The sequence below is a fragment of the Cygnus olor genome, chromosome 26 (genome assembly GCF_009769625.2).
Source record: "Cygnus olor isolate bCygOlo1 chromosome 26, bCygOlo1.pri.v2, whole genome shotgun sequence".
Classification (NCBI taxonomy): Eukaryota; Metazoa; Chordata; class Aves; order Anseriformes; family Anatidae; genus Cygnus; species Cygnus olor.
Genome location: NC_049194.1, coordinates 1,450,647 through 1,467,462, shown reverse-complemented (window position 1 = coordinate 1,467,462; position 16,816 = coordinate 1,450,647). Strand labels below are relative to the sequence as shown.

The 16,816-nt window shown below is 66.7% G+C and overlaps 1 protein-coding gene across 3 annotated transcripts; it reads right to left on the bottom strand.

Moving 5' to 3' along the window:
* Positions 1–831: 831 nt before the first annotated feature.
* MEF2B (myocyte enhancer factor 2B) lies at positions 832–13,362 on the bottom strand. Of its 3 annotated transcripts, none has more exons than XM_040537225.1 (9): positions 13,213–13,362; positions 6,287–6,366; positions 5,890–6,093; positions 5,688–5,816; positions 5,434–5,599; positions 4,267–4,412; positions 3,694–3,805; positions 3,508–3,601; positions 832–2,989 (listed from the first exon to the last, which is right to left on the bottom strand). In XM_040537225.1, the coding sequence occupies exons 2-9, from the start codon at positions 6,338–6,340 to the stop codon at positions 2,677–2,679; spliced, it is 1,218 nt and encodes a 405-aa protein (XP_040393159.1). In that variant the 5' UTR covers positions 6,341–6,366; positions 13,213–13,362; the 3' UTR covers positions 832–2,676. The 3 variants fall into 3 exon arrangements, with proteins under 3 accessions (XP_040393159.1, XP_040393160.1, XP_040393161.1); XM_040537226.1 differs by lacking the exon at positions 13,213–13,362 and adding an exon at positions 6,996–7,975; XM_040537227.1 differs by lacking the exon at positions 13,213–13,362 and adding an exon at positions 6,652–6,981.
* Positions 13,363–16,816: the final 3,454 nt, after the last annotated feature.

Genomic DNA, 16,816 nt, shown 5'->3' with positions numbered 1-16,816 from the left:
GCGGTGCCCAGTCCCGCTGCCGTGGGGGCTCTGGCGGGGGAGCGCATCCCCTGCTCCTCTCCAGCCGGGACGTGTCATTCCCCCCCCCCCCAAATGTCACCGAGACCCCAAAGGACACGGAGAAGCAACCCCCACCCCGCTGGGCTGGGATCCAGCCCCGCACCCGTGTGGGAGGGGGACCCCGAAAGCAGCCAGTGAGCCTCTTCCCCAGCTGCAAGGCCTGCGCCCCCCCCCCAAAAAAAAAAAAAAAAGGGGTGCACAGAGCCCTGATGGAGCAGCCCCCCGGCAGCTGCTGCCTGGCAGAGAGGCGGAAGCGTGGGGTGGGCAAAACAGCCCCCCCCAGCCCTGCAGCCCCCAGCACCGGAGCCCAGCACCCTCACGGAGCAGCGCAGCCCCCAGCCACGCCGGGCCTGCAGGTAATGGGGTTTTGCTGGGGCGGCTCCCCCATTTGCTGGGAAGGGGCACACAAAGTTGGCCCAGACCCCTCCGCCATGGGCCAGGGCCCTGCAGGATGGAAGGGGGGGGACACAGAGCGAAGCCAGGTGCTCTGTCTCTTCCCAGCACCATCCTGAGCACCGTCACCCCTAAATAAGCCGGGGGGGGCCCTCGGTGTGACCTTTGGGTCCTGCGCAACTGCGCATCGCACCGTGATGGGAGGTGGGCAGGGACACGGGGTCGGAGGGTGAGAGGGGCCTCGCTGCAAGCCCAAAGTGGGGCTGGGGGCACCCCGGGGCACCCCCCCACCCCAGTTTAGGACCTGTCGCAACGGGGCGGTACTGGACCTGCGGGCAGCCGGGGTGGATGCGCGGCTCCGGTCGGCTCCTGGGTCTCCCACCGCTGCCCTCGGTCCCGCCGGCCGCTGCCATGTCCCCGCAGTGGGATGTGGCCCCCCAACAGCCCCAGCCCCTCCCCGGGGCTCACCTCGCCCTGACATTTCCTGGCGCTCCTTCCATGCCAGCGGGTTGCCATAGCAAATCTAAATCTTACAAACAAAACGAGGAGAAAAGCCTTATTAGCATATATTCAAATGAACCATGCAATAATGCAAACCATAAATCATGCAGTCATTGCTATTCAATCAGTGTCTCTTACCCCAGCCCCCACACTTTCCCCGGGTGTCTCGGCTCCTCTCCGCATTCACCAGCCCCTTCCCAGCCTGGGGACCCGAAGCAGGTCGGGAGGGGACCGTCCCCACCGCCTGGGGGGCACCTGGGCCGCAGGCACCTCCGCTGTCACCCCGGTGTCCCCCAGATTTGGGGTGGCCACTGCCCCGCTCCCAGGCCCTGCGGCCGAGGCGTCACCAGGGGCCAGATCCGTGCCGGGGCTGGCGGAGCTCCGTCCCGAGGCAGCAGCCCCTAATCCGGGCTGGTATTTACGCCGCTCGCTGGGCTCTATTAAACGGGAAAAACTCTCCCCAGAATTAATCTCTGTGCCGTGGTTTAATCCCGGGGCTCGGCTCCCAGTAATCTCCCCGGGAGCTGAGTTCAGCGCCGGCGAGCGGAGGGGCCCCGTCCCTGTGCCACGTCCCCCGTGACGCTGCAGGGCCCCGGGCAGAGCTGCTGGGCCCCCCAAAACCCGCACGTGGTGGGCAGTGCCACCTCCCCAAACCCTCCTTCCCATCCCCAACACATCGCAGGGCCCAGGAGAGGTTCCCCCAGGCCAGGGAGCAACAAAAAGCCCATCCCTTCACTGGGCAGGTGCTGGCAGCCCCCTTCACCCCACACGTGTCCCCATTAATGCTGATATTTGGGGCACAGGGGGGGTTTTTTCCTCCTCCCCATCAGTGGGAACACCGGCCACCCGCACTAACCCTGCAGCGTGAGATCCTACAAGCACCTTTTTGGAGGTCTCCTGGAGCACACGGCTCAGCCACATGGACACGGGGATGCGGCGAGGGCCGGGGTGACCCTGCTACCACCCGTACCGGGGGCTCGGTGACCCCAGAGAGGTGGCTTTGAGCCGGGGGGGGGGGGGGACTTAGGGGATGGCAGTGCCGAGCCAAAATTAACGGGGCACAGCCCATTTTCCCCTCGGGGACATTAATGACTTGCCACCCCACACAGAGCTGTGCATCCCGACCCCAAGGAGCTGACGCCAGGCACCCCGATACCCCCAGCTCTTTATTGGTGAGAACGTAATAAATAGAAAAAAAAAAAAAAAAAAAAAAGTCCCTGGGCCGGCGGAGCAGCGCCCGCTGCCCCCGGCTGCCTCCCCTCGCCCCGGCCGGGGGCAGGATTTGGCCCTGGGGGTGCAGGGTTGGGCCCGCTGCCATCGGCCGCTGCTCTCAGTCCTGCTGCCACCCCGTGGCACTTCCCAGGCACTCCTGCTCGGTGGGGACACGCAGGGACGGACGCACGGACGGGGCTGGACAGTGTCCGGCACCGGACACCGTGCCGTGCCGGGGGGGGGGGGTAGGGAGGGGGTCCCGGCCTCGCCGTGCCCAGCAGGAGCATGGGGCTGGGGCGGGCAGAGCTGAGAAAAAGGGGGGGGGACAGCAGTGTCGGGGAGGGGCACTGGGGTGGGGGGGGAGGGTGGGGGTTCTGGGAACTGCAGCCCTGGCGTTGGGGCCAGGACCCCCTGGGAAGCCCCAGAGCAATGGGGGGGAGCGGGGCTCCTTGGGGGTCCGGGGATGGGGTGGAAGCGGGGAGCGGCTCCCCCTGCACCCCGTCAGCCTCGCTATCTCTGCCACCCCTCCACAGCCTGTGCCCGCCGCGGGGGGACGGGGACGGTGGCCCGCTGCTCCTCCGCCAGCGGCCGGGGGGGGCCCAGGGGGTAGGGGTAGCCCTTGGCGTAGTCGTCCCGCGGCTGGAGGTCTCCGGAGCCTCGGGAGGCTTCGCTCAGGGAGGCCAGGCTGCCCGGGGGGGGCTGCGGGGTGCCCGAGGGGCAGCCGAGCCCCGGCGAGACCCGCTCCGACTTGATGCTGATGGCGTGGTGCTGCGGGGAGCTGCCGGGGGCCGCATCCTCGGCGGGGACGATCCTGGCGCTGGCCCTGGGGCGAGAAGGGAGGGTGAGGCCGGGTCTCCCCATGCAGCATCCCTGGCCGACACACACGGGGTGGGAAGGAGCCGGTTGCGTGTCCCCCTTCTTCCCGAGCGGGGCTGAGACCCTCCCAGCTCATCTCACGCACCGGCTCCGTCGAATTCCTCGCCCCTGAGCAACGCTGGGGGGGCTGCAGCACCCGCTTCCCAGGCTGCCACCCACCCACACGCTGGCACGGCTGCTGGGAGCTTGGTGTGTGATGGGGGGGCACGCGGGGGCCAGGTCCCCGGGGGGCAAATTCGGCTTTAAATAGGCTCCGCTGCCAGCGGGACAGGCTGGGACTGGGTGGGTGGGAGGGTTCCCAGCCTGTCCCCGTGCACCCCAGTTTTGGGGGTGAAACCGGACGGTGTGGGGCTGTGCTTTTGGTACCCAAAAAGAAGGGTTAACCCTAAATCCCCCCATCCCTCACCCCGTTGCCAGACCCCGTCCCCTGCTGTCCCGTGTCCCCAGCCCGGTGGCGGTCCTTACCCCAGCGCTGCCATGTCCCGCGGGGGCTGCCACGAAGCCGGGGGGCCGGGCTGAAGGAAGCCGGGGGGCGGCGGGGCCTCGCCAGCCCCGTACTCTGCAGAGCAGGGGGGGAAAAGTGAGCGGGAGCTGGGGAGGGGGCATGGTCGGGGGGCTTCGACCCTCCTTGGGCACGGGGCCAGGACTTACCCGCTTGTGCCGGGGCGAGGAAGGGGAAGCCGGAGAGGCTGTGGTTGGGGATGCCGGCGCTGCCCGGTGCAAGCACGGGGCTCAGGGTCTGCAGACCGGGGTACAGCGGCCTCTGTGGGATGCAAAGGTGTCCCCCCCGGTCAGGCTTTGTGATGCTGAGCCCCCCAGGGGGGGCTGTGGTGCTCCCTCTCCCTCCCCAGCCCCGCAGCAAAGCCCCGGTTTGGAGGAGACGGGAGCGGATAGAGCAGCTCCTTGCTGAATTTGGGGGGGAGGCACCTCTGCGGCCCCGGGGGGGGGGGCAGACATGGGTGACTTGGTGGGAAATACAGTGAGCCAGGGGACAGAGGGACCCGCATTAGGCATCTCCCATGGTGCCACAGCTGGGGAGGGGACACAGTGGGGACAAGGCCACCGAGCATCCTCCTGGCACTGTCCCCCAGCCATCAGGAGCACCCTGGAGGCCCAGAAGCTGGGGGCAGCACATTTGGGGTCTTGAATCTATGGGGATATAGCGGGGCTGGGCTCCCCCCAGCAGCACTGCCCTGGGTGCTGCAGTCCCTTGGCGTCACTCACCGCTGCGCTGCCGCCGCTCCTGCCGCTGGCCAGGCTGCCGTGGGCTTCGCCGCGCCGGCCGTCGGCTCCCAGGTACAGCGGCGGCGGCGTCTTGGTGGCCAGGGCTCGGTTCAGGCTGCCGGGGGGGAAGAGGGGATAGCCGATACCTGCACGGACAGAGGGACAGGAGGATGCGTGGGTGGCACCGAAGGATGTGGAACCATCGGGCTCCCATCCTCAGGGGTCCCCGGGGCTGCAGCCGGTGGCCCCGGTGCCCTCGTCCCCGGTGGGTGCCCGTGCGTGCGTGCACGGTGCCGCGCTCCTGCAAAGCCACATCCTGCGCGCGGCCCTGGGCGCACCTGGGCTGCGGCGGCCACCCCCGGCCCGCTGCGGCCACGGCCGCGCGCTGCGAGCGGAAACGAAGGCGACGGCCGGATCTGGCCCCGGGAGCCAGCAGGGTGCAAAGCTCCCCGTCCGGACCCCGCTGCGGGCAGCCCTCGCGGCTCAGCTCCCCGCGGAGCAGCCGGGGGGACATCCTGTGGCACCGCCACCTCCCCGGCCAGGCCGTGGCCGTCCAAGGTGGGCACGCTGCGTGCCCACATCCTGCACCGGGAGCAGCGCCGAGCCGCGGCGGCTCAGCCCATCCCGGTTGTGGCAAAGCCACCCATGGCCCGGCCACCCCCGTGCCACCTCCTACCCGCCCGGGGCGGGGGTTTCCACTGGTCAAGCCTCAGCACCATTTTTTCCAGCCCCCTTTTTTGCTGCCCGGCCCCAGGGTGGCAGAAGCTCGGGGGGCACCCAGCAGCACCCAGTCCCGTGCCAGCCCCACTGGGCGGGGAGAGCCCCTCGCACCCAGCTCCAGCTCTGCCGCACAGGAGGGAGCGCGAGGCATGGGTGCAGGGTGCCCGGGGCCACCTGGGTGCGCGGCGGCCGTGACTCAGCAGCGCGCAGGAAGCAGCTGGAGGGAGGCCAGAAGCTGGTGGCGTTTCCGCAGCTGCGGCGGCGCTACCTGCCCACGCGCCCGCCCCTGCCCCGCTCCTGGTAAATCCCCGGGAGATGCTGCGAGAGGAGCTTTGCATGCGGCGTCCGGCCTGGAAAATCCCTACGGGGCCAGCGAGGTGTCCGTCGGGGGGACCTTGTCCCCGCTGTGATGCCACCCACATGCAGCCGGGTAACATCTGAGCCTACCTGGGGGCATCGGTCCTGGAGAGCGCCCCGAGAGCTTCGGTGCTGATGGTTTGAAGGCGGGCGGGCGGCCCTGGCTCTGCGGGGAGCTGCTGGTGCTGCTCAGGGCTCCATCACCGCCGGCTGGCGGGGAGCTGCCGTAGGATGCCTCAGGCAGCGGCACCGGGCTCTGCAGGGTGAAACAGAGGATTGGGGTCCGGGCTGGGGCTGGGGACACGGCTCCTGTCCCCCAGCGTCGTGGTGCGGTGGCAACTCACGTAAAAGCGGGGCCGTGCCACCGTCAGGTCCATGCCCTCGTTCAGCTTCCGCATCTTCTCGCCGGCGTCCAGCCCCTCGTCCAGCTCCAGCTCGTGGCTGTCCAGCCCCAGCCCCTTGCGCTTCAGCGTCTGCGGGGAGCGGGGCGGTGAGCGGGGTCCCCTGCCCTGCCCGACCCCCCCTCCTGCCGCCCCCCGCCGCTACCTCGAGGATGTCGGAGTTGGTGCGGCTCTCGTGGGGCTCGCTGTACTCCGTGTACTTGAGCAGCACCTTGTCCATGTCGGTGCTGGCGTACTGGAAGAGGCGGTTGGTGCTGTTGAAGATGATGAGGGCGATCTCGCAGTCGCACAGCACGCTCAGCTCGTACGCCTTCTTCATCAGCCCGAATTTACGCTTGGTGAAGGTCACCTGTGGGGAAGGGGGACACGGCGCTGCCCCAGTGCCACCGCCACGGCCCCGCCGCCCTCTCCTTTCCCTCCCAGCACCCAAAATCGCCAGGCTTTGGAGGCTCCGACACCCCTGGGGGCCGAGTGGCTTCGCCTCCCTTCGTCCCTCCCCAGCCTCGCGGCTCCTTGTCCCTTCTCGTCCCCTCTCCTCCTACCTGCCGGTTCCGCTGGTCCAGTATTCGGCTGATCTGTATTTTTTTCCGGCCCATTTTTGACTCCTAGACTCGGAGGGAGACTGGAAGAGAGAGAGAAACCCTGTGAGCACCTACCGGTTGCCTCCTCACCCCTCCGCCAACCAAAATAAGCTTTGCTGAAAAAAATAACTTTTCAGAGGAAGTTTTGGTCCCGGCGGCATTTCCCAGCTTTTCCGCAAAGAGCGTCAAACCCCCCAAACTATCAAAAAAATGCGAAATTCTTCTGAGGCAGGCGGGCAAATTCCCCTTTGCTCTGCTCAGCTGGCCCCACGGCCCTATCTCCGACACCCCTGCCCCCCGGCAGCCCCCCGGCAGCCCCCCGGCACCTGCGTGTGCTGGCTGCAGAGCGCCAGTGCCGGATCCCAGGTCCCTTGCCGGGAGCGTGGGCTCAGCCTTGGCATCCCAAAGCCGCGCCGACGCTGCCCCGCGCTCGCCCTCGCCGGGGGTTTTTACCAGCGGATGGGGCTGATGGGGAGGGGGGTTACAAAGGAGGCTGGGCTGGCTGCGGGGAGGGTCCTCGGTAAGACAAAAGGGCTGTTTTTAGGTTCAATGTTTTGTGTGTGTGTTTTTTTTTTTTTTTTTTTTGAATGCGAACAGACTAAATTTGACCTCAGCCGTTCGCAGGTCAGGAAGTGGCTGTACGAGGAGACAGCAAAGCGAAACCACCCACCTCCTGGTGCCACGTGAGGCGGTGATGGGAAGAGCGAGGGGCCAAGGGACCCCGGATCCCAGCCCCGCCGCAAGGTGCCAGTCCCGGCTGCAGCCCGGCACCGGGCATCGGCCCCTGTGACGCCCCGTTACCACTGCAGGAGGTGTCACAGGAGTGTCACTCTTGTTGTTCCCCCACACTGGACACCCCAAAATCCCTCTGGGATGGTGCTGGGGGGCTTGGTGCCATGGAAATCTGGTACAGAGCCATGGCTGGCATCACGGTGCTCCCAGCGGGACCCTCGCATCCGCCCCAAACTGGGTGCAGCCCTGGGCCAGCTCAGTCCCCGCTGACCCCAAGACATGGCCACAGGGCAAGAGCTGGCCTGGGAAGCCGGTGGGGCTGGGACACTGCTGCAGCTCTCCAGGGGACGATGCTCCCCAAATGTCCCCGGGCATCCCCAAGCGAGCCCCTCGAGCCCCCGTGGCAGGGATCAGCCCCGGTGCAGGTTGGGGAACCGCCAGCCCTTCACTCCCCCAGTGCCCCAGCCTGTCCCGCTTCCTTCTCTCAAGCACGTTGCCATTTACCATCTTGCTCAGCTGCTATATTTAGCCGATCAAAACTAATTTTAATTTATGGAAGGAAATTGTGCTGCCGTTCCCACGGCCCCGCTGCCACCCTTGTGTCCCCGGGCCCACGCACGGCGCGAAGGTACTGGGGGTGACGAGACCACCCCAGCCCCGCGGGGAACGGCCCTGCCGGGAAAAGCAGCCACCAGTTCCCTGGTGAAAGCGCAGAGGTTTTCCCAAAGCCTGTGAGCGGCCGGGACCAATCCTGCCCTCCTGGTGCGGACACCTGCGGCACGGCACGGGGCATCCCCAGGTGCATTTGCGGGGGGGTGCTCAGCTCTCACCTGCCCACCCCAACCCCATGGTCTTCCATCGAAGGTGCGGAAACACGAGCTGCTCCCCTGGGGGCCTGTGCTCGCAGCCTGCTTTGACCCTTTTTGGCCAGAAGACGCTGCACGGCCCCAGGCTCGGCCCCGAGCCCCCCACGCCCCTGCAAGCGCAGCACAGCTGCGCCCCGAGGGTTTCTTTTTAAAGGCTCACAAACCTCAGCACGGAGGAGAGGCCGTGCTGTACGCGCTCGGAGGTGCTGGGGAGGCAAAGCCCGTCTGCAGCGGGGCCACGAAATGCTGGCGAGGACCCCCCGGGCCAGCACCGCCACCCCTTGGGTGCTGCGGCACCCCAAAACCCTGCCCCAGCACCCCTTTTTCCGTCTGTGCTCGCAGGTGGGAAGCTCAGGGTGAGAGGGTCCCGACACCACTGGGACTGATCCTGCAAGGGTGCGCCTGGTCCCAACCTCTCCGTGTCCCCCCCACCCCTGCTGCAGTGCCCCTGGGACTGCCACATCCCCCCGTGCACCCAAGCAGGGCACTTTGGGACCCCCCCCAGCACCCTCACGCTGATGCTGCAGAGCGCCTGGGGGGGCAACGGCACCCCCAGGACGATGTTGCGGAGGCCCCATCCCAAAATAGCAGGCAGTGGGGGGGAGGCGAGGCGCGAGAGGCGAGAAGGAAGCGGCAGCCACAGCACCGTCAGGATGGGCTGCGGCGGGGGAAACGGGGTCGTGCTGGGGCCGGACTCGCGTGCGGCCCCCTGGTCCCCCCCTCCCCGGTCCCCTGCACCGGGGCTGAGGGCGCAGCGAGGCCTCGTGCAACGCGCGGGGCGGTTTCATCAGCCGCCTCCCCGAGCAGCTCATTATTACGGCAGGCAGCGCTCGGCCCCGTTGGGTCCTCCTGGGGCATCGCCCCGGCCACGCGGCCACCGCGGCCACGAGGGACCCGCGGGGACCCGCGCAGCCCCAGCACCGCCGGGCACCGGGGAGGGATGCTCTCGTGACCGGTGGTGATGGCATTTTGGTTTTACGCCTCCAAAGGGGCTGCCCCAAGCGTGCTGGGGCTCGGACACCGCAGTGCGGCATGGCACCGGCGCCTCGGCTCCCCCGTGCCCCCCCGGCAGGTATTAAGGGCTGGGAAGGGGGGGGGGGGGGGTGGAGGACTCTCGGTCCGGGTTTTCATTGCTGCGCCCAGGCGATAAGGCGATAAGCGGCATTAGTGCTGCGGGTGACTATCGCAGCTCCGCCGTGACGGGCATGAGGGGATGGCACCGAGTGGCGCGGTGCCACCTCCATCCCTCCAGCCTTGTCCCCATGTCTGGGGACAGCACCAAGGGAGCGCCCCGGTGCCACAGAAGCAGCACCCAGCACCCGTAACGGGCCCACAGCTTCAGACCTCGGACCTGGAGGCCGCAAGGGGGACCCAGGAAAGGAGCTCCCTGAGCTCACACGGGGCTCTGGGGGTCCCAGCAAACCCCCACGCCGACTCCAGCAGAGCTCTGCAGCCCTCAAACCCAGCTTCGACAGCTTCTATCCCACACCAGGCCAGGAGGAGAGCCCGCTTGCCTTGCCCCACCTACGGTTGAGGAGAGGAGATGCTTTGCACTGGCCAGAAGCTCCCCGCGCTGCCTGGCGTCCCGCCGGCCCCCGCTCCCTCCCACGCCTGCGTATCTTTAGCCCCGGCTCTCTGCTCCCTCGCACGCACCCGGCTCGCGTCCACCCAGCTCCTGCGAGCTGTCCCCTCGCCAGGATCCGTCCCTCGGCCAGCCGGGGAAGCGCAGCGAGGTGTCGCCCCAGCCCTCCGGCTGCAGCCAGGGTTATAATTAACTCCCCGGCTCCTGTGCATCTTTAGGGGTCATTTGCATCACGGCGGAGTGTGTAAACTTCCTATCCGCTCTCCTAATTAGCGCGCTGAGCCGGATCGGCCCCCTGGGAGCAGCGTGTTTTTCCATGAGCTGCAGCAGAGCCCCAGAGCAGCCGCGGGGCTCGGCTGTGCCGCTGCGAGGACCGGTGCGGTTTGGCACCGGGCACGGTACCGGGCAGCAGGTGCAGTGTGCCGGGCTGCGTGCGGGGCTTTTGCATCTTTCTTGATCTCTGAGTGCCCCCAGAAATGCTAAATGCAGAAAGTTCTCCCCAAATTCAGCCTGGGGACAGCCGACGGGGCAGTTATTAGGAGTGGGCAGCTGCGCAGCCACGTCCTGTGCCTGGAGACAGGACATGATGGGAGAAGGGACAGGGATGGGACGGTCACTGCCGACTCGAGGGGACGTGGCCTTGACCCCTGGGTCCAGAGCCTCGAAGTGCCAGGCACAAGGAACGGGCAAGGAAGGGGCAAGGAGTGGACACCTCTTGCCAGGGCCTCTCTGAGCTCCCCGGTGCTTCATCATCCCACCTCCCGCTCTCCCTCTCCAATGGGACACTGAGGCATCAATGTAGAAACTGGGAAAACGAGGTCATTTTCACCAAATAATGGGGATTTTGTTGCAAATCTGGAAACGTGGAGCTGGGGGTCTGCAGGTAGAAAAGGGGGAGGAAAGCAGCCAGCAAATACCCACTGCCTGCATTTGGCGGCTTCCGAACAGCATTTTGATGGAGGAAAACATTGATTAAAGTGGGCTAGAGAGTTTCCATCGCATCCTTCACTGGGATAAGACATGAGCTTGGCCAGGAGCCACAAAATCCCAGGGGGGCCAGGCCAGGCGCTGCGTTGCAGGGGCCGGGAGGGCAGCGGGCTCGAAGCAGGGTTGTGCAGACCCCCGGTCACAGCCAGATGCATGGTGCAGGGACCACCGCTGCTGCATCCATCGCCGGCTGGAGCTTCCCTGCTCCGTGCTGGGGACGTGACCTTGGTCCCTGGGGATGTGACCCTGGTCCCTGGGGACCAGGGGACCAGCGGTGCTGGGGCCTCGTGGTGCATCCCGAGGCTGGCGCAAGGAAAAGGCAAAGTTTAGCAGCGTTTCTGCAGCGGGGCGACAGGCCCTTCTGCTTTTTATGGGTTGTTTAAACAACCAACCAGTATAAACCAGAGCGGGCCAGTGGTGTGGGGTGGGAGCGGGGAAGCAGGAGGAGCCTGCTGGGAAGCAGGGGAAAGGAGAACCCAGGGGGATGAGGGGCTTGGGGACCCTCTGGGGCCATCAGGGAGCTGGGGACAGGGTGGTTGCTGGCACTGAACACCTTCCTCCCCATCTCATACACACGCAGTCAACTGAGCCCCGAAACACAGACACACCAGGCACCACCCCAGCACCATGCAAAATCCCCGGGGACAATTAAAATTCATCTTTCTGCCCGCTTCTGCAGCACGGGGCTTGATCAATGGCATCGCCCTGCATCCCTCCGAGCCAAATCCGGGATGGGGCTGGACTGGGGGGACCTGGGCACCGTCCAGCCCCAGCCCCGCGCTGGCTCCGGCCCCGCTGGGGGTGACACAGAGCGGAAGTCCCGCCAGCGGCCGGCCCCTTGGGCGAAGCGCAGCGATGGGCGGAGGCTTTTCGGTTCCAAAATGACTGTGTGGAAGGAGGAAGGATTGCAGTGGCCCCGAAAAACGAGGCGGCTCTTTTCCTTGGAAAGACAGACGGACACACCAACCCTCGCTGGGGCCTGGGCCACCTTTTTGGCTCGGCGTTGGCAATGCTGCCAGCAGCAGCCCTGGGTAGAAATGCTGTTCCTGCAGGGCTGGGCTGCCCCTCGCTGCAGCTGGGCATTCATACGGAAACGATACTCGTTTGCTGTTGGAGGGTTCGCTGGGGCAGCCACAAGGTGCTGACAGCTCGCCTGAGCCAGCCCCATGGCCTTAGGGCTGCGTGGGTTACAAACCTGGTTTGCTCCCGGCAGTCCTGCTGCAAAGAGGAGGGAAATCCAAGGGTCTCAGATAGACTGATCCTCCCCCTGCTTCTGGATTTAAATGACCCCCGTCGTGGTTCAGCATGTCTGACTCTCCAGCCCTGCCGCTGCAGGGATGCGTCCCACTGGGTGTAAGCAGAAATCCCTCTCCTTTGCCCTGTGCAAGTTTCTCAACCTGTTTTTCATCCACACTGCTGCTCTTGGCACCAAGGTATCATCAGTGCCCAAGACTTGGAGGCAAGCAGGAGGATTTGAAGGTCCTAAATCAAACCTAGGGCCTGCGTCTTGCCCCAAATCCCACACCCTGAGCTGCAAAGGCCTCCCCTTGACCTGTGTGGCTTGTCCAGCTGGCAGCTGGGAACATGGCAAAGGGACAGGATCTGGCTCCCTTCCCAACAGGACCGGTACCCAATGTCCCAAGGGATGTGCATGGGCCGAGGGGACGCAGCCCATCGCCTTCCCCGGAGCACCTTCCGATCGAGGCAGGTCCCTGCCCTCCGGCTCACCTGCCAGCCGCCGAGTTAATTCATTACCCGCGAAACCCCATCTCCACAGCCCAGCAGCTCTGGGAAACTTTCTCTCATTAAAAGAGTAAAGCCCCGGGGATGGGGACTTGCTGGCAGTCAGCTGCAGCGGGCAGGAGGACCCGGCAGAGGATCCACCTCGCTCGCCCCACGGGACACGCGATGGAGCGAGGCTCACATGCTCTGGGACACGCTGGAAATGCCACGTGCTGGCAAGGAAGAGCCATGCACGGGTGGCATCCCTGCTCGGGAGCAGCGAGGAAACCGAGCTACAGTCCTGCCAGAGCCGTGCAACATCCCAGCAAGGCTACGGGGAGATCAGGCCCTGGTCCTGCGGCGGGGCTGGGGTGTCCCGGTGCTGTGCCCGCACCGAGCAGGCAGCCTGGCCGTGCCGTGCCTCAGTTTCCCCTCTGCACAGCGGGCTCGCTCCCACCACCCAAGGCCCAGCAGAAGGGTGCTGGCGACGAGGTTTATGCGGATGGCAGTGCCGGGGCAGGGCGGCTGCCCTCCAGCCTGCACTTTTGGGTTAAACCCAGGCGTTCCTCTCTGCGCAGACACGAGTAAAAATAACCGCCCCGAGCGCAGCGCAAACCGCAGGCTTTTTATAGCGCTCCATCCCTAGACGGCGGGGCGGGGGCCAGGGCTCCGCCGTGCCCAGGGCTGCCCGCAGGGCGCCGGCCCTGCCGCACCGGCACCCCCCGGCCAGCCGGGGCCGGCCCCGCTTCCCCGGCCCGTGCGTCCCGACGGGGCGGCCGCTGCGGGGCCCGCCGCCGCCCGGGGCTGGGGAACGGGCACGGGGCTGGGGGCACACGGCTGGCACCCCCCCCCTCCCCCCCCCCCCTCCCTCCCCCCCAGCCCGGCACCCCGCGGTGCCCTCTGCCCCGGTGCCGCCCGGTACCGGCTTCCCCACCGGGGGTCGGGGGCTCTCCGCGTCCCGGTACGCACGGGACCCCCTCCCCGCCCGGGCCACGCACCTGGCCACCGGCTGCTTCTCCTCGGTAAGTCCCCGCCGGCACGGCCGCGGGGCCCGGCGCTGCAACGGAGCCGGCCCGGCCCCGGTGCGGCCCCGCCGCCGCCGTCCGGTGCCGGTGCCGGTGCCGGTGCCGGTCCGGTGCCGGTGCGAGTCCCGGGAGCCGCGCGCTGCCCGCCGCCTGCCCCAGCCGCGCCGGTGCATTTGCATAACCCCGCCCCCTCCGTTAGGAAATTTGCATAGAGCAGCCGGGCTCCCTTCCCATTGGAGGATATGGTATGGTGATTTGCATAACCCCGCCCCGAAGGGAAAAGGGGCGGGACGCGCGCTAAGGGTTGGGGTTTGGGGGGCTGCGGGCAGGCACGGGGCGGGTTTGGGGTTCTGGGGGGGGGGCGGCATAAAGGGGGTGTTGGGGGGGGATGGGGGCTTTGGGGCTGGGGGGGAGATTTGGGGGGTGTTATGGGGGAGGATGTGGGGCTGGGGGGGGAGTTGGGGCTGGGGTGAGATTTGGGGGGGGGTCTTATGGGGGAGGATGTGGGGCTGGTGGGGATTTGGGGCTGGCATGAGATTTAGGGGGTGGCTGTGCCCTCACTGCAGGGGTATGGGTTTGGGCTGAGCAGAGGCTTCCTGGGGATGGGTTTAGGGCCAGGCTCTGGGTTTGACCCACACCAGATCCCCAGGACCCCCCAGCATCACCAGCTCCCTGCACTTCCATCCGTTGTGGGGCTGGGGGTGCCCGAACCCTGTTCCCCAGGGGTCACAGGGGGCTCAGCAAAACCACAGTGAAAAAAACCTCACCTGCTCAGAAACGAACAGTTATGCACTCACTCTCTTTTTTATCTTTTATGTTTATAAATGAAATGTTTTGCCCTGCGAGGGTCTTGTCCCCGGCCCCGTGGACAGGCGGGACAGACACCAGCAGGGACAGACACCGTTTGGAACAGACACCGGTCGGGACAGACAGACACCGGCCGGGACAGACGCCAGCCGTGGCCGCCGCTGCATTTGCTCAGCTCGGCCATCCCCACCCTGCAGCGAGTGGTCCTGGAAACCAAAGCGGGGGGCCGGTGAACCGCAGTGACATAACACGAGGGAGGCTGCGAGGAAGCGCCGGGGACGCTGAGCGAAACCTCAACACGCACCCCACAAGCTGCCGGGGACCTGCTTTGAAAAAAAAAAATAAAAATAAAAAGCAACCCAGCGCCTGCAAGGCGAGCTGCAAATCCTGCATGTCAGGCAGGGGCAGGGCCCGGTGACACCTGGGACAAGCCAGCTGTGATTTCCTGGCACCGTCCCCAGCAGGGGCACGCGGCAGAAACCCGCTGCGCGCTGGGCCACCTCAAGCAGGGCGAGGAGGATGCACGTGTTGGTGGATCCTGCAGCTCGAAACCGGTGCAGAGCGACCCGGCGTGCACTCTGCAGAGCAAAGCGAGCTGCTGCTCCGCCGCGTGGTGACAAACCCGTGGCCAGCCTGGGCTTGAGGGGACACCGATGGACTCTGGCTTTGTGTCCAGGCCCCCAGATCAGCTCCGGAGAGGTCACCGCCTGCCACCGGGGCGGGGACGCCAAGGGCTGCCCGGGAGCTGCTCATCCCACGGGGAGCGCCGTGTTTACAGCGGCGAGGGGGAACTGATGCAACTCCCCAGCCCTCGCCACGTGAGCGGTGCTACCAGGGCAGCAGTGGGAAGCGGTTTACAAGGGCTCGCTGGAAATCAGCTCCCAGGCCAGCCCCGGGCGCGGGGGGGGGACACACATCCTTCCATCCCAGCCACACGAGGGGTCCGGTCCCGGTCCCTGGGCAGAGGGGCTGGGGAGACGGGGGCTGCTGGCTGGATCAGGGTTCCTGCGCAGCTTGCGCAGGCAGAAAGGACATGACATCTTGCTCAGAGCTGCTTTTAAAGCTCATGATTTATAGAGGGCTTCAGAGTGCAATTAGCAGACTGTTAATTAGCCCTGCTCGTAATCTTAATTGATCCTGAAGAGGAGGAGGGAGGGAGCGCAGAATTACAAGGGAATCGGCAGAGCGGCATTCTGCCCGCGACGTGTCCGGGTGTCCCCTCCTGCGCAGGGGGGTTTGGGGACACACAGGATGGCCTCTTGTCCACCCAGACCACGGGACCTCCCCGGACCTTGCCCTTGTTTTGGGGCCCCCTGGGGTTCGGCTTGGCCCAGAGTGCTTCCATCCTGAGCAGCCAACCCCCCTTTTTGGGTGCGGGGCTGCCCGGAGCCCCCCAGGTCGGGGGGTGCCCAGGCTCTGCCTGGCTGCTCCTTGCAAGCTCCAGGCTGGAGGTTCGAAAGCTTTGAGCTCCCTCTTGAGGCCCTTCCTGCCCCAAAGTCCTGGGGTTTTGGGGAGCCCGAGCTGCTGCTGGGTGCCCCAGGCTGAACCCCAAATCGAGCAGCCCATGGGGTGCGGCTGGGCCCCATCACTTTCCCGGCCACGGCAAGGGGACGGAGACACCGGCACCGGGCGCTGGTTTGGGGACCCTGGGCCAAGCGCCAGCGACACGGGGCTGGGGACCAACATCCTGCACAGCCAAAAATGCAAGCGGGGCTGGAAATGAGCAGGGAGCCAAAGCCGTGCTGCCTGCCAAGGCCAACAACACCAGCGTCCAAAATAACCCCGTGTCCCATACGGCTCTGGCCGGAGCAGAGGGTGCCAGCGGGAACCACCCACGCGAGACGCGCAGCCCTGACGGAAAGGTCGCCTGCCCAGATCCCACAGCCGGGCCCCCGCTGCCACCAGGCTGGAGGAGCCCCTGTCATACCCAGTCCCCTTCCCCATCCGCCTGGCCCTGGCAGGGTGCCTGGGACGTGCACGGAAAGGCGCGACCCCGATGTCCCCCTTGTCCCGTACGTGCGGGGAATTGGTGCTTTGAGGGCTGAGGGCTTGAGTGGGGAAGCCCTGCCTCAGTTTCCCCACTGCTCCCGAGGCACGGCATCTTCCCAGGATAACAGGGGACCTGCAGAGTGAATTTTCCCAGAATAACGGGTAACCTTCCTGGCAGGGAGAACGTAGAACGGGGCTGCGGGGGGCGCACAGCACGAGCCCGCCGAGGGAGAGCACAGCAGAGGGCAATTCCCAGCCGTTCCCAGGGGACGATGTGCTTCTGCTTCCCAGGATATTTATAAGGCACGGGAAACTTGCGCTGACGGCAGGGCAGCTTTTCGCCGGCCCTTTCTCAGCCTCGCAGGAATGTATTCGGGGTGCCCCCCCCCCCCCCCAACCTGACGAGGAGGCCTGCGCTGCAGGTGGAGGAACAACGCACCTCCCGGGGGGGCAGGATCAGGCCCTGGCAGCACCCCCTTCCCCCGGGAGGATTTTCCCAGGGGCGTGGGAAATGGGAGAAGCGAGGGGGCTGCGGGGGGGGTGAGCAGAGGGGTGATGGTGGGGTCCCCCCCAGCACCCTCCTGCCCATCTGTCCCCGGAGCCCCTTCCCTTTTCCTGCCCCCTCCAAGCCCCCACCGGCCCCGGGGGTGGATGCGGGCGGAGCCGGGGGGTCTCGGCCGGTGGGGGGCGGCCCGGCTGTGCACCCCCCTTGGCGAGGGGCCGGCTCGGGGGGCAGGACCGGCCCGCCCCGGCCCGCCCCGGCCGGGCAGCGGCGCACGGA

Coding starts and splice junctions, on each gene's coding strand:
- MEF2B (XM_040537225.1), bottom strand. CDS start 6,340: ATGGGCCGGAAAAAAATACAGATCAGCCGAATACTGGACCAGCGGAAC. Junction 4,413..5,433: donor TCCAGGACCGATGCCCCCAG/GTAGGCTCAGAT, acceptor CTGTCCGTGCAG/GTATCGGCTATCCCCTCTTC. Junction 3,806..4,266: donor GGAGCGGCGGCAGCGCAGCG/GTGAGTGACGCC, acceptor TGCATCCCACAG/AGGCCGCTGTACCCCGGTCT.